General features: G+C 47.5%; 1 protein-coding gene across 1 annotated transcript in view; it reads right to left on the minus strand.

Annotated features, from left to right (window-relative positions):
* The window catches only part of LRRC9 (leucine rich repeat containing 9), a 1,011,210-nt gene that overhangs the window by 500,978 nt on the left and 493,373 nt on the right, over positions 1 to 16,859 (minus strand). Inside the window, exon 15 of the mRNA XM_078660357.1 lies at positions 16,281 to 16,402. Coding sequence (XP_078516483.1) covers positions 16,281 to 16,402 — 122 coding nt within the window. The remainder of the gene's footprint in view (positions 1 to 16,280; positions 16,403 to 16,859) is intronic.

The raw sequence follows: 16,859 nt of genomic DNA on the forward strand, positions 1-16,859 counted from the left end.
ACGCGCCCACCCCACAGAAGCCAGCGCATCCCCTTACTGTCCACTATTCAGCGTCCCGTAGTCACTCATCCAGTAGTCCATCAGCCGTCTGCGGGGTGATCCGGGGAAACCCCCCAGCCTCCTTGTCCGAAAACCCATCCGAACCACCCGGTTCCGCCTCATCCGAACCCAGCCTGGAGCCGGAGTCCGCCACCTGAGTCTCAGGCACTGCTCCGGAGATGTCCGACACCGCCCGTAAGGCAGCCCTCCTCTCCCGGTCCGTCTGCGAGGCCGAGGGGGACCTCCTGCGCTGTTCTCTCCTCCGATTACGCCTGCTCCTGCGCGGTTTCGGCCGGTCCTCAGCATTCCCCGTCCAGGCACCCATGCCATCCTTGCCTGCTCGATACCGCTCCAGCCACTGCCAAGCGTCGTCCGTGAGTCACAAAACGTCGCCACTCCGTCCACCAGTACCCTCAGGCGAGCCGGGAACAGCAGAGAGTACTGCACCCCCTCATCGCGGAGAGCCCTCTTAACAGCGACGAAGGAGAAGCGGCTGCGCTGGACCTCCTGGGAGTAGTCCGGAAATATCGACACAGATGCGTTATCCACCTTGTAAGGGCCAGCCAGCCTGGCCTGCCGCAGTATAATGTCCCGGTCCCTGAAGTGGAGTAGCCGAGCTATCACCGGTCGGGGAGGCCGTCCCGGGGCAAGGGGACGAGCCGGGACCCTATGAGCTCTTTCCAAGGTGTAGAAGTGCGTCAAACCTTCAGGGACCACCACATCCCGCAGCCAGGTCTCCAAGTACGCAACCATGTCGTCCCCTTCAACATTTTCGGGTAGGCCCACCACGCGGATATTGTTGCGTCTGTTGCGCCCTTCCGTGTCAGCCGCTCTCCTTTCCAACTGCTGCACCCTGCGAGTTAAGTCCTCCAATGTGGCATCCGACGCCTTCTGGGCCGGCTCCAATGTCTCTATTACCAACTCCGCGGCCTTGACGCGGTCAGCAAGCTTGTTATGGTCCGCCTTCAAAAGACCAAGGCTCGTGGAGACCTGGGCGATGTCCTGGCGCAGCGCCTCTCTCGTGTCCCCTATGGCCTGAAGAATTCGGTCCTTCTGTTGCTGCTGGAGCCCTGCCGCCTGGTCGCCCGTCTGTTGCAGTTCATGGGCGTCAAGGGAATCTTCAGCTTGGTCCGGCGGCGCCGCGCCCGTCCCCTTCCGCGGCTTCCCCATGGAGACCTGTCGGCGACCGCGTCAGCGCCAAACACTGCAGGGCCGTCCCAACGTGTACCTCAAAGAAGGCCAAAGTCGTTTTCCCGCCGGCGAGCCAGGTGAGATGGCAGGGTCGCACACGATGAAGGAAAAAGGGGGGGCAACCAGCAGGCACAGCCGGACCTCGGCACCTGGCACCCCACTGGGACTCCCTCCGTTCCAGGTCCCCGCAGCTGTCAGCCAAAACCACCAGCAACCCTACGCCGCTCCGGGCCTCTCTCGATCGCCGGCAGGACCCAACGCAAGAGTCCAGGATTTCAACAGAGTGGACCCAGGTCCCCACTCAGGGCCAGATGGCCACCCCGAGGAGTCCGCAGCGCCCCCAGCACCCTGTGGACCGCGGTCTGCGGGGCGGCGCCAAGATCGCTGCTGCCAAGGTCCACTGTGGGCCACGAGGGGGTCCCCCCAGACGGACGTGGGCCCTCCACAATCACTGCGGCCTCCAGCCCTTCCGCTGCGCCACCACTGCCCAGCAAGCCCTCAGCCGAAACGGCGCCCCCGGGCACCAGGCTGGCGTCACTTCCGCCGCAGGATCAGAGCGCCGGTCGTCCACGGCGCCGCTCACCACTGATGGGCGCCTCCGCACCTGGAGCCCACTCCGAGCCGCTCCGCAACACCAGCGTCCCGGCACTTCTCGGTCCGGTGCTTGGCCCGTCGCTTCCTGCCTGTCGGGCTCCCAGAGGGCGATCTCCCGCACTCGGGGTCAGGGCACTCGCCAACCCCGTCCTCCGGTCGCCCGCGGCGGCTCGGTCTCCGGGCAGCCCCTCAGAAATCGAGGCCGGGGATCGGCCGCGAGATGTAGGCCCAAGCAAGATGGCCGGCGGCCGCCGTCGCAGCTCCCTCCGAAGCGCTCAGTCTCTAGCAGCCGCGGGACCCAGCTCACTCCAGGTCGGCGCTAGGGTGTCCCGCGACAGTCAGGGATCAATCCCGGGTGGTGGCGCCGCCAGGGGGGTCCTCAAGCAGGATAATCACCGAGACCGACCCGGAGCTCAGGGCTCAGGCGTCCATGCTCGGCAGTGTCGTAGCCACACCCCCTACAAAGAGTTCTATTATGCACTCCAAACTCCCTGGCGCACCTTTGTCTGGCGAAATGAATGTATCAGTAGGTTTTTCTGGCGCCCCAGTTAGAATCCCGATTTCTGACCCTTTGTCCCTTTCTGTTGGACCTTGTGAATTCGAAGCACCCCTTATTCTGACAACAGGTTGTGGTGAAAACTTGTTAGGATTAGATCTGTTAAAAAGATTGTATGCGACTTTGTACTGTTCTCCTTCAGGAGTACAACTTACTTTAGGTAAGAAAGTGGTTTCTCCAATGTTTTTGTCAAGGGATAAACTTCCAACAGAATTGTCATCTCTCCCTAATATTCTTTGGGCTACTGGTCCTAATGATGTCGGCCTTTTGGAAATACCGCCATATGTTGTAACATTGAAAGCCAATGTTAAAATGCCACGAATTCCCCAATACAAAATCTCTAGTGAAGGTGAAAAAGCGTTGTTAGCGATCATTTACGATCTGATTGAAAAAGATGTGATTGAAGAGACAAGAGGCAATGTTTGCAATAGTCCTGTTCTGCCTGTTTTGAAGTGAACTGACCCTTCCCAGCCACCTGTTTACAGATTCGTGATCGATCTTAGAGAGGTGAATAAAATAGTTGTGCCACAGTTTCCAGTTGTTCCTGACATTACTGCCCTATTGACTATGATTCCAGCTTCTGCCACCTGGTTTTCGGTGATTGACTTGAAGAATGCTTTCTTCAGCATACCGATTGCAGAGGAGAGTAGGGATATTTTCGGCTTCAGTTTAGGAGGTCGAAGCTTCCGCTTTAAACGCTTTCCACAGGGCTAATGTGAAAGTCCATCAATATATAGGCAAGCTTTAAAAACACAGCTTGATACGATTGTTTTACCTGATGGCGCTACCCTCATTCAGTATGTAGATGATTTGCTTGTTGCTGCAGATACTGAGGAAATCTGTAAAGAAGCCACATTGTCATTGTTGCGTCATTTGTGTGATTTGCACCAGAAAGTGTCTCTCTCAAAATTGTAATATTGTCGACAAGAAGTGACCTACTTAGGTCATCTCTTATCGGAAGAGGGAAGGAAACTGACCCCAGAAAGAATTCAGGCAATAGCGAAATTGAGTGTGCCAAGAACACAGAGAGAAGTGCGTGCTTTCTTGGGCATTACATCATATTGCAGGCAATGGATACCAAATTTTTCGTTATTAGCCAAACCTTTGGTGGCATTAACGTGTAAAGATACACCCAATCCTGTTCCTTGGTCTGAAGAGTGTCAGAAAAGTTTTTTTTGAATTGCGCACAGCATTATGTTCGGCTCCTGTGTTAGGTACACCCAACTACAGTAAGCCCTTTACATTGTATGTCCATAAGAAAGAGGGTTGTGCATTATCAGTGTTGACTCAGTTGTTTGGAGACAAGCAGCGTCCATGCGCATATTTTTCGTCGACTTTGGATCCGGTAGCTAAAGCATTGCCGAGTTGTTTAAGAGTAACGGTGGCAGCAGCTGTTTCTATGCGACAGTCTGCTGGTCTAGTGATGAATAACATGTTAGTTGTGATGGTTCCACATGCAGTAGACACGTTGTTAAACAGAACCAAGACACAGCACTTAACTAGTGCTCGATTGTCAGGTTACGAATTAACCTTGATGCAACACTCTCAACCCAGCTACGTTGTTACCAATTGTAGAGGAACTAGATGCTTCTGAACAGCATGATTGTTTTCTTAGAACAGAAGAAGAAACGAAAGGGAGAGTAGATCTCCAGGATACTTCTCTTGCTGAATGTGATGGTACATTATGGGTGGATGGTTCATGCTTCAAGCTCCCGAATGGTGACACGACTGCTGCATATGCTGTCACGACTTTACATACAATTGTTGAAGCTGCACGTATTCCACATAATTCAGCTCAAGCAGCAGAATTGATTGCACTTACAAGAGCATGTGTGTTGGCAAAAGGAATGAAAGTGACCATCTACACCGATAGTCAGTATGCGTTTGGAGTGGCTCACAGTTTTGGACGATTGTGGAAAGAACGTGGGTTCCTGACTTCGCATGGAGCTAAGATTCAGCATGGTCAGTTGGTGAATGAGCTTCTTGAGTTACTTACTTTGCCATTGCAAGTTGCGATTGTGAAATGCAGTGCACATAAGAAGGTGACTGATGATGTTGGTCGTGGAAATGCATTTGCTGACGAAATCGCAAAAGAAACAGCAAGGAATGTGATGAGCCGAATGTATGTTGCGGGCCCTGAAAGATGGGTTGGTGATGTTGGAATGTGTGAAGACACGATAGAGAGTGTGAAATCTATTCAAGCTGAAGCTACAGAGAAAGAGTTGAGTGTGTGGAGAGAAAGTACGGGTAAATTGGATGCCAATGGTTGTTGGATTGAATTGTCAGAGCATCAGAGATGGTTGTTACCCGATGCGTATGTGCCTGCAGTGGTTACAATGGCCCATGGAATGGCTCACATCAGTGTGAAAGGGATTTGTAAGTTGTTGGCTCCAGTATGGCAAAATGCAGGAATTCCTAAGTGTGCAGAGAATGTGGTCAAGAATTGCATGGTGTGTCTGAAACACAATCCTGGTAGGGGAACAATTTAAAATACGTACTCGTTGTTGTTTGTGGCTTTGCAAGATGGGCGGAAGCCTATCCCCTAAAAGACAACACTGCCTTATCCACAGCTAAAGCCCTTGTGAAAGAGTTCTTCCCCAGATTCGGAATGCCTAGAATGGTCTGGAGTGACAATGGGAGTGAATTTGTGGGTCGTGTGATGAAGAGAGTATGTGAAGGGCTAGGCATTCAGCAAAAGTTCCACGCTGCAAATCAGCTGGATTAGTAGAATGCTACAACGGCACTTTAAAACTTAAACTGGCCAAAATACAAGCGAGCTCTGGTCTTAAATGGCCTGATGCTCTCCCTTTAGCACTCCTATCCACCAGAATGACTGTGCATTTGCGAGTGGGACTTAGTCCTCATGAGATAGTTTTTGGCCGCCCGGCCAACATATGGGGAGTGCCAAGGCCCACAAAATTTAGTGAAATCGAACACCCTGTTTTGCTTGATTATTTGTACGAATTGACGGCTAAATTGCGTGTTTTACACCAACAGGTCCATGACACCCTGCCTCCGGTCTCTGAAACTCCAGGTCATCAGATCGACCCTGGATCTTGGGTTCTCGTGATGAATTTCCAGCGAACCAAGAACGACCAGCCCAGGTGGACCGGACCGCACCTCGTCCTTCTTTCCACAAGATCAGCTGTTCGAGTGGAGGGGAAGAAAAACTGGATCCATGGGATCCACTGCAAGCGGATCCCTCTGCCTCTGCCATTCGACCGGTGGGTCCAGGAGGGTGTCGCCGACTCAGAGACTGAAACCGTGCCACGTTTTCTGCCTTTCAGTGATGCACGTATAAAAGGAACACTTACTGAAAAAGAGAGCGACAACATTTTGCAACCAGCTGTATCACCGTCGGTTCCATTGGACACTACAGAGCCTGAACTCCTTTTCCGAGATCATACCATACCTGGAAAGCAAAGATACAATTTGAGGCCGAGACCTATGGACAAATAAACAAATTTTCCTTTTTCGCTATTTTTGAAAGCGCAGCTCTCCCATCTGAGAAACTTGCTTATTTTTATTTTTCGAACCGCCATCCGGGTTCCGCTGCTAGGGCCGCGATTGCCCAAAGTCTTTGGGGTGCAGCCGACGACGTTAGGTCGACAGTTCTGGTTGGTCTAAGGGAGTTGCCCTAGACTGACAGAAGCATTCCTTAGCAGAAACAACCTCGATCGCGGGCAGCATTTTAGAGAGGATGGAGTTTTTCGAGATGGAGAGGTCTGCCAAAACTGTGAACTTTAAAAACCGAATATGTAAAATGATGACAAAGAAAAGCTTCTTGATATTGTGCATTTTCATGTTATTCAGTGTGATGATATTTTTTATAGGTTATGTTTTATTCTCTTTTCGAGTAACATTTGCACCCACTACATCGCCTATATCTCCTCCTTCCACTGTTTCCTCACATTCTTTTCAACCCCTTCCTGAACACGAATCAGCTAGGAGATTAGAGTTTATTATTAACTCCTTTGTTCAGCTCTTGCACCAACACCAACTTGTAATGAACACGACTAACTGTTGGGTGTGTGGTCTTATGCCTCACACAACGGATAAAGGTATCCCTTATCTGGTCCTGCCTTTCAGCCACAATGGTTCTGTGTGGGCATACAGAACAATGTTCATCTATGCACATGAGGTCTACCCCCTACGTTCTGTGGAAGACAATCCTAAGAATAGTGCTCTAGTTAAGGGTATAGTAGACATGATTAAGGAAGATATTTTCTACGAGACTATCCCTAGAGATGAGACACTAATATACATAGGATGGAATGTAACCGGATATGGAGCTACTCTGAGTGAGAAACAGCAAGCTAAGAGATCTTCCCCGATTTGGATTGTACCCCATCAGGGTCACCTGTGTCTGCCAGGTAATGGCAAGAATCCCAGAGCTCAGTTAGGGAAGAGCATCTGCACTGAAACATATGTTTTTGCATCTAAGACTTCCCCTCCGTTCTTAGCAGCTAAGGGTACCTATTTCATCTGCCATGATAGAGCCTATACATGGTTGCCCCCTGACTTTTCGGGCAGATGTTTTGTTTTGTTCCTGCTGCCTCCCACCTACACAGCGGCGGCAGATTACCACAAGACAAGGATAGTTAGAGGTGTCTTCAGCGAAGAAGACACTGCAGGACAAGACTTTGGGGACTTCGTAAAGGGTTTTCTGCCGTTCTGGGGACCAATGGCTAACAGCAGGAACATAAGGCAATTGACAAGGGTGGTTGAATCCACCATAGTTGAAACTGCTGGTGCCCTTAGTAACTTGACTGCTGAACTCCAGTCGGATCGTCTTATGACCCTTCAGAACAGGGTCGCATTAGATGTCATACTTGCAGACCGAGGTGGGGTATGTAAATTGATCCAATCGAGTTGCTGTGTTTTCATTCCAGATAACGCTCCAACAGTATACCAGGCCATCTCCAAACTACATAAGATTTCCGAATCTATTCATGTGGATAAAGGAGATTGGTCGTTAATGGGATGGTTCTGGGAACTGATATCCGCCTGGGGATGGAAAATTCTGATGGTCATTGGGATGGTCTTAGCCATTCTTTTCCTGTTCTGTCTGTGCGTGCAGTGTGCTCCTGCAATATGTGGCCTCTGTGCTACATCATGTGTAAGGAAACCTGTATCAAGAGACGAGCTGAGTACTAGAATGATGTTACAGCAACATCTCAATGACTTTAGGAATATAGACCTGGACTCAGATTAGCATGAGGATAGGTTAATTGCCTATGTAAGGGCAAAAGGAGGGTTTGTAGTTCTGAAAATTCTGGACTCGTGAATAAAACTTCATCATAGCATGACGATTTTTATATCAAAATACCGAGAATGGCTAGTACACTATGTACAAGCATTTTCGTCATATTCCAGTAACGATTTCACCTCGAAATCGTTATTTTCGTCTTGAACCCTGGCTTCCATTTTGTGTACGGCAGCCATTTTGTGGGTTGCCCTCACATAGGCTTATAATACAGCTAAATTCGATTCCAAAGGACACGTACACCTTAATTGACTTTTCTCTGACCTGGGCAAGCTGAAACCATTGCCCCAGGCCGAACCGGTTTGGTCAGTTCCTCTCCCAGTGGCCGAATGAGATAGCATCAAGGCACAACATGCCATAAACCCTTTTCATCGCATACACACCCTGCCTAATCTTGCTCACACCTGTCCCAGCTCTTTTCTCTCACTTGCTTTATGATGAGGAGGTGCCCGTTTTTATTGGGGGTCCACCGATATCTGATGAAAATGTTGGGCCTTGCCGGGTAATTTGTTGTGGGCTGAACAAACTGAAATGTGGGCTTGTCATCATGACTCTGCTTTTTCTTTGTAGTGGAAACATGTGAATAGTATACTAAAATGTGGAGAATGTTTGCCTGAAGCACAATATTTTGTATAAAAAGAGAAGCCTGGCTTTGTAAGATTGAGCAGTCTCCTGAGAATATACATCCCGTATTGTTGTACTTCTAGGACGCCTGTTACTTGGTTGCAGCCAATAAAATCGATCCTTGACTTCACCTAGAAGACTCTGAGTTTCTGTGGTCTAAATCAGGAAAGTACTCGAGGTCTTTGGGTGTGTACCCTGACACCACTGGGTTACCGGTGCAGTACCGGTTCTGAGAAACCCAGTACCTCAGCGCCCCAAATAAACACCTTCAAAATATTTTAAAGAGCATTAATCAACCTTTAACGTCGCCATTCCACAGCCGTTTGTCTGTCATTTGATGTACTTTACCTTATTAGTTCATTTGCTCAGGGAAAAAATATGAAAACGTCATAATTCTCTCTGCCTATTTTTCCTTTTCTGGTGACGTTTTTATATTTTTTCCCTGAGACAGTTAACTAATAAGGTAAAACATATTATTCATGGCAGAGAACCCTGTCGCAGTGAATGAATCTCGATTGTGTGTCTGGCAGCAGAGCGATGCATTAGGTGAACCCTAGTAATGATATAGGCCTGTCCTCCCTAAATGTTATTTTATTTCTATACATAGATATTATAAAACGGGGGCATACGTCCTTTCTCCATCTCCGTGCAATTTTTTAGTCTTCCTTCCCATTTCACCATGTTCCTTTTCAATGTTCCAGTCTTTCGTGCTCTGTTCTATGTGCTCTTTCTTTTAACTCTCCCCTCTGAAACTACTTCTCACCTTTCTTGCCCACTTTCCTTTTTGCCCTTTTCATGTTTCCTCTTGGGGTCTGCTTTTTCCCTTTCATTCCCTTTCCACTTTTAATTATCTTCATCCTCCCTTCTCGCACTCCAATTTCTGCTGTTACCAGTTCTCTTCAATCTTCTCATTCCTTCTGTACCCTGTCTTTGGCTACCGCTCTGATATCTTCTCCTTCCTACCGCTCCCATTTATGTTTTTATATCTTGCCGAGGCAACGCATGCGCTGTCTCTGCGAGAAATCTTGTATTCAGAATATTGGCTTTGAACTACACCTATTTTTAAGGACTTTCCTTATTACATGTAATGTTACTTAGACAGTTTGTGGCACTATTTGTTCCTTTAAGCTAGAACACTCGAGACCAGTACTTGTAGCTTACCACCACTCTGTTTTACACCAGTCACTCTGCTTTACTCTACACAACTCCACCCAACTGCATTCGGCACAATGTCACCCCACTCTACACAACTACTCTACTTCATCCAGCACCAAACACAGCGCCACCCACGCAACCCACTCCTCCACACAATACGCCTCCGCTCTATGCAACACTAATTCAACCAACTGCACTCCACACAATGCTTCACAACTGCACTCCACTCAGAGCCATAGAGCACCACTCAATACAACGCCAATCCATACAGCCACACCACGCAACATAATTACAATCCACATAATACCATTCAACACCACATAGTTCAACTCCACCTAATTTCACACTTCTCATTACCACATAAATCGCTCAGTTTGGACAATTGTAGAAGCTGTGACTGTAGCACAATCTTTCTGGTACTACAGGGGGCAACTTGGTCCACGAATTGCACCTCCGCTTTAGAATATCACATACTTTCAACCAGTTTATCAGCCAGCCTATTACATTCATATCCAACATGAGACGGTCAGTGGTGACGTCACCCAGCGGCGTGCTGTCGTTATCTCACTTTAAAATAACTGTCGCCTCTGCTTTCTATGTCACCTCACCCCCCCACATGCGCTTCCACCAGCCCTGCCCACAAGCACCCCCCTCACCCCCCACATGCTCCCCTTCACCCCCCACATGCTCCCCTTCACCCCCCACATGCTCCCCTCACCCCCACATGGGGCCCCTCACCCCCACATGCGCTCCCTCACACCCCACATGTGCCCCCCTCACCCCCCACATGCTCCCCCCACTTGCACCCCCTCACCCCCCACATGCGCCCCCTCACCCCCCACATGCGCCCCCTCACCCCCCCACATGCGCCCCCTCACCCCCCACATGTGCCCCCCTCACCCGCCACTCCTCTCAACAACTCTTATCACTTGCCTGGCTCACTCTCACTGACTCACTCTCTCACTGACTCACTATCCCTGACTGACTCACTCTCTCTCTCGCTCACTGACTGACTCACTCTCACTGATGCTCTCTCACTGACTCACTATCTCACTGACTCGCTCTCTCACTGACTCGCTCTCTCACTGACTCGCTGGCTCTCACTCACTCACTGACTGACTCTCTCACTAACTGACTTACCTTCACCCTCCTGTTATTTATGCCCCCCATACCAAAGAAAACGGCAGATACAAGTTGCCAGCATTGAAAGGACAAAAAAAACCTCCAGACGTTATTTAATATGGTCGTTCAGTTGTACATAATGTTTTTTTGGTCATATCTAAGGTAACAAAAATGCTTCTGCCACTTCTTTATTATAACTTTTCAGCATGCAACAGAATCTGTACAGCACAGCTTAAAGACATTGGTAAAGTCAATATATCTTGCTAAACACTTAAAAGTTCCCAAAGGCGCGACCTATTGGCTATGCCAATGCTTGTTTTTATTTAATTGTGTAAACCAGATGCTTCATCCTTAGAAACATTGGAGGCATTTCCTATTCATGCCCCCAGTGCTTTTCTTTGCACTTCGCAGGCATTATGTGATTGATTTTTTTTCAACTTAACCTATTTGATCATTATGATCATATTCTAAATAATGTAATAAACACTGGATATTAAAAATAAAGTTAATACATAAGAACTATGCTATATTTTACTACTAAAAAGGCAGCCACAATTGCAGTTACCTTGCAGTTAAAGGGACTTCATTTGAACGGTGCAGCAGGTGCAGTGGCACCGGTGTCAAAAGCTCCAGGGACTCCACTAAAGCCAGAGTATTGCTAACATTTAAAACTAAATAGGCAGTCACAATTGCAGTTACCGTGCATGTGAAAGGGGCTTGATTTAAATAGTGCAGCAGGTGCAGTGCCACCAGGACCAAAAGTTGTCATAACTCCACTAAACACCAAAAATTGCTATATTTTATTACTAAACAGGCAGTCACACGTGCAGTTATCTAGCAAGCACTAGGGCCACGATTTCAATAGTGCAGCAGGTGCAATGTCATCAGGACCAAAAGCTCCAGGCACCCTACTAAACACTTGGGGGCAGATTTATGTCGGACTTGCGCCACGTTTACGCCGCTGTTGCGTGACGCAATGACACGGAAACATGGCGCATCCCTGCGACCTATTTACAACGTGACACATCTAGGCAGATGCGTCACGTTGTAAAGCCCTGCGCCACATGAAACCTGCGTCAGGTTTCATGTGGGCGTTCTGTCGCAGGGTGGGCGTTCCCTTGTAGGAAAGCCCCGTAAAACTGACGCAGTGAAATCTACAAGATTTCACTGAGTCAGTTTTACGACGCTGCTGCGTCAAATCCTTACGCCTGCTTGAAGCAGGCGTAAGGAGTGACGCACCACGTTATGTATGGGTGGCCTCTGTACATTGCAGGAGTTGCGTCGCACTTGCGACGCTACTCCAGCAATGCGCCGCCCGTACACCACAAGATGCGTCACGCATCTGCCCTTCCTTGCACCATGGTGTGCCGCATTGTAAATGCGGCGCATCTGTGGTGCAGCAAGGAGGGAATTGCGTGACGCATCAGTTCTGGCGCATCCCTGCTGATTTGCAGAGATGCGCCAGAACTTATAAATATGCCCTCAAGTATTGCTATATGTTATTCCTAAACAGGCAACCACAAGTGCAGTTAGCTTGCAGGCAACAGGGTTATCATTTCAATGGTGCAGCAGGTGGAGTGACACCGGGTTCCAAAGCTCTAGGAACCCCTCCAAACACCAAATATTACAATATTTGACTACTAAACAGGCAGTTACAAGTGCAGCTACCTTACCGGCAATAGGGTCATGATTTAAATGGTGCAGCAGGTCCAGTGGCACCGGGCCTAAAAGTTGTCAGAACTCCTCTAACATCAAATATTGCTATGTTTAACTACTAAATAAGCAGTCACAAGTGATGTTACCTTGCAGGCATTAGGGGCATGATTTGAATGGTGCAGCAGGTGCAGTGTCACCGAGCCAAAAGTTGTCAGAGCTTTACTAAACACATAATATTGCTATTACATCAATTAATTCTGTTATTTCCCTCTTTGAAAAGTTTGCTATTGCTTACCAGCACTGATCCACTAGTAACAGCACAGTATTTTGCCTTTTTGTACATAAATGAGTCATAACACTTTAACAGTTTCTGTAACTTATATTGTACAACTACTCAGCAACCTACAACTCACAACAAAATACCAGCCTATTATTGATCACATAGGTGAAACCTAATACGTTTACAAATGCTTGTTGGAGTAATCTGTTCTGCAAACGAACTAAGAAACTACTGGTTTCCTAACTTCTTGTGTATGGCAAAGGTTTACACATTACTCTTCCAGATATATTAACAAAACATCCGCATATTGAAATAGTCATGCTGTAAGTAATACAGCCAGAACCAATCCTTAGGTAATACATCCCCATCATGAAGTCATGTGTGTGTGTGTGTATATATATATGTGTGTATATATATATGTGTGTATATATATATGTGTGTATATATATATATATGTGTGTGTATATATATATATATATATATATATATATATACACATATATATATATATATATATATATACGCGCACACACACACAGACCAGACTTACAATAAAGCTATGAGTCAGGTAGGCTCCTTGCCTTGTATTGAAGTCACATTTGGAGGCAAGGAGTCCTATTGGTGTCAAGGGAGCTGTTCTCATTGCAAATGATTCTACGGTGAAGTTAGGATACCACATGGTGATTTTTCCTACATTAAAGGTCTATCACCAAACTATGATTAATTTTTTATACTATACCTCCATCTTTTAAGCGCTATATCTTACAGTTGTTGCTATTACACGCTTTCCTATTTCTCCACTTACCAGTCTCAGAAGGATGGTAAAATAAGTTCTCTACAACTCTATGCCACTCCACTTCACTCTACTCTCTGCCCCTCCACAACACTCTACATTTTGCCACTATACTCGATAACACCACTTTGTGTCACCACTTGACATCACCACTCTGCTACCACTACTCTCAACGCCCTTCTAGGCCCCTGGACTTCTTGCCAATGCATTTTACACCACTCTACCATATACCACTTCACTCTACGACAGTCTACTCTGCCACACTACACTCTCTGCCACTGAACTCTACGCCACTGCACTCTAAGCTGCACCACTATTTTACTCTGCGCCCCTACACTCTTGATTCTCAGCTCTACAAGACTGCATTCTCTGAAACTGAATGCCACGCTACTCTGCACGACTGCAGTCTAAGTCACTGAATCTGCATTGTTCTACGCCACTCTAATCTATTCTGTACCATTGCACTCTACACTACTCTGTCACTGCACTCTGCTCCACTCTGCTCTACACCTCTGCAATCCACCCTGCACCACTCCACTCTATGCCACTCTTCTCTGAAACAATCTACTTTACACCACTGCAATCTACTCTGCACTCTACATCGCTCTACTCTGCGCCAATGCACTCTACACCACTCTACTCAACCAGTGCACTCTACGCCAGTCAACTCTGCACCACTGTTTTTTACACTGCTTCAATCTAGGCTACTGCACTTTAACACACTCTAAGCTTTGATACTCCACTCGGTGATGCTCTACTCCATAAACCTCTACTCAACTATTTGCCACTCCACTCTACCACACTACTACATGCTATGTCACTCTTCAACACTACTCAACAACGCTCTACCTAACCCCCTCACCTCCATGCCACTTTAGTCCACTCTATTCTAAAACATACTACTCCATGCCACTCCACTCAGACACTCGATTCTACAACACTTTACTCCACTCTCCTACACGACTCCACTTTATGCCACTCCACAACAATCTAGTCTACGCAACACTTAACGCCACTCTGTTCTACACCACTCCATGACACACTGTCGCTAGAATCTATGCTACTTCATCACATTGCACTTTTCAACATGCAACTCTTCTTTACCCCACTAACTTTTAGCCGTGCTGAACAGCCACGCTCGTGTTCAATATGGCTAAAACATATTGGCAAATACAATAGATCTTGCAAAGGCCAGACCATTTGGCTTTGCCAATTCTTTGTCATTTTAACCGATACTACAGACCATCGACAAAAGACATTGGCAAGTCACATGGTCAAAAAGGCAAAACCTATTGGCTTTGCCAATGCTTGTTTTTGTAACCATTATTTGCTCTGCTAATAAAGTAATACAACTGTATTTCTTAACATCTTGTGAATGGCAAACAAGTATTACTACTGGAGGTCATCCTAGAACAATACTTCTGCATATTGACACCGCCATGCCGTAATACAGCCAGACCCCATCCTGCAGTAATACATACCCATTATTAATTAATCAACTAGTACGGTTCCAGTCACACTCTAAAGTTATCCTTGGATCATCCATGAGTAATGCAGCCTCATTCTGAAGTCATCACAAAATGATTCTGTAATAATACAGCCCCATCCTGAAATACTCAAAAGATCATCCTGGAGTAATCCAACCTAATCTGAAATCATCATGGGATCATTCTGGAGTAGTACAAGGTCATCACATGTTTTCTACTGAAGTAATCAGGGACCCATCCTGGAGTAAACCACCCTAATCATGTAATCAGCATGGGATCATCCGGCAGTAGTTCAAGCTCATCACATCTTTTCCACTGAAGTAATCAGCCCCTAATCCTGGAGTAGTTTCTCTGATGACTCTAGATAAAGTCATCCCATTTAAATAATTAGCCCTGTGGGCAGACTTCAGGATGATGGCTTCGGATGACATCCCTAGTTAATTGCAGGAATCGCCTGGCTGAAGTCATCGAATGACTTCAGAATCACTCCAGGATGATCTTCCTTTTTGACTTGGGGCGGCAGGATCAGGAGGGGGGGGGCGATGCACGGGACACCGCGCCCCCTCCGCGGCACCAGCGCAGCGGCTCCCTATGCCCGCGGGCCGCCAGCAGACACCGGGGCCCCCCCCGAAGTGCTCCTCTCCCTCCCGCACTCGGGCAGATCACGCCGCAGCGCCCGCTCCACTCCCGCAGGCACCGGGAGATCCGGGAGGGTCGGGCGGGCCGGTCAGCAAGGCTGGACAGGAGACGTGTCCAGCGCCGGGTCGGAGGAGCCGCCGCCGTAGGAACCCAGGATATGAGGAAGCGGCCCGGGGGAGCAGGGCGCGGGCCGCGCCAGTCGCGGTGCAGGGACTGCCTCGCCTATCCCCTGGGGGCCGCCATCTTGTCCGGTGCACAGCCAGCAGGGCCGAGGGGCAGCAGAGGCGGCGGGAGGCGTCTCAGAGGAGCCGCAGTGTCACCGGGAGCAACAGCAGCAGGAGGCAAGTACCAGGGGGCCCACCTAAGCCCTCGATGATGGCCGCTGGTCGTGGATGGAGGACGGACGGATGACGGATGGGGGGTCCAGAGCGCACCTAAAGTGCGTCCACCATCTTGACGTCCTTGGCCATGTCCCCCCAGCTATTTTAATTTTATTATTCCCATGATATCATTTTAAATCAACAATTATTGAAGAGCTGTAAATATATGCCTTCCCTACTTTGGCAAATACCCCACCACTTTTTGGTTAAAAGGGTTTGCATTAGCAAATAAGGTGGGTTCAGTATCAACCTATGGGAGCACTTAACACAACTGCAGCCTCAGGATTTTTCAGAAGGGGGTCCACTTTTTTAAATGTTATTTTCCCTAAAGTTTTCTTTTGATGTAATAAAAAGGACCATACCTTTTATGTTAGAGGCATCCACTACAGCAAACTGAGCGTCAACTGTCAATGTTTTAAGAGTAGTAGTAGATTGAAACGGTTTATTTTATTTTCTGTAGTATGAAATAATTTGTCACTTGAAACAGAAGAAACGTACCTGCGTACTGTACTCCAATTCAATGATGTATTCGGGCAAGACAAGTTCATGGTCAAACACAAACCACTCACACTGCCGCAGAGAGCAGTCGCATTTCCCAAGTTCCAAGGAAGAGCATGTGTCTGAAAGGGAAAGACAATAAAATGATGTAGTCTTTGAAGGTTAAAATCGTAACTATTGAACAGGTTGCTATTTATTAAATGGAGTATGCTGTCATCTTTTCGATTATCATAGTCACCTACTGCGGCATAATTCTCCAAATACATTGTTATTGGTTAAACCAGCAGAGTGCAAGATTTATTGTTAACATGTTTTTAAACACTACACAGAAATAACTTTGGCTCCACCCACAGAAAAATATCTCTCTCGCCAAATTCAGCACATCATTCCACCTCTAATGACTATTAGGTGTATCATTCTATCGCCAATGAACCACTCGCACTGCAATAGATGAGAGGGTACTTTACATCTCAAAAGTACAATAAATCATAGGATGCTGAATTCTTTATCACATAATTTCATCATATACAGAAAGCAATTAGTTTTGTTTTTTTCATTGCAGCAATCTTACACAAGAAG

The sequence above is a fragment of the Lissotriton helveticus genome, chromosome 9 (assembly GCF_964261635.1).
Source record: "Lissotriton helveticus chromosome 9, aLisHel1.1, whole genome shotgun sequence".
NCBI classification, from domain to species: Eukaryota; Metazoa; Chordata; class Amphibia; order Caudata; family Salamandridae; genus Lissotriton; species Lissotriton helveticus.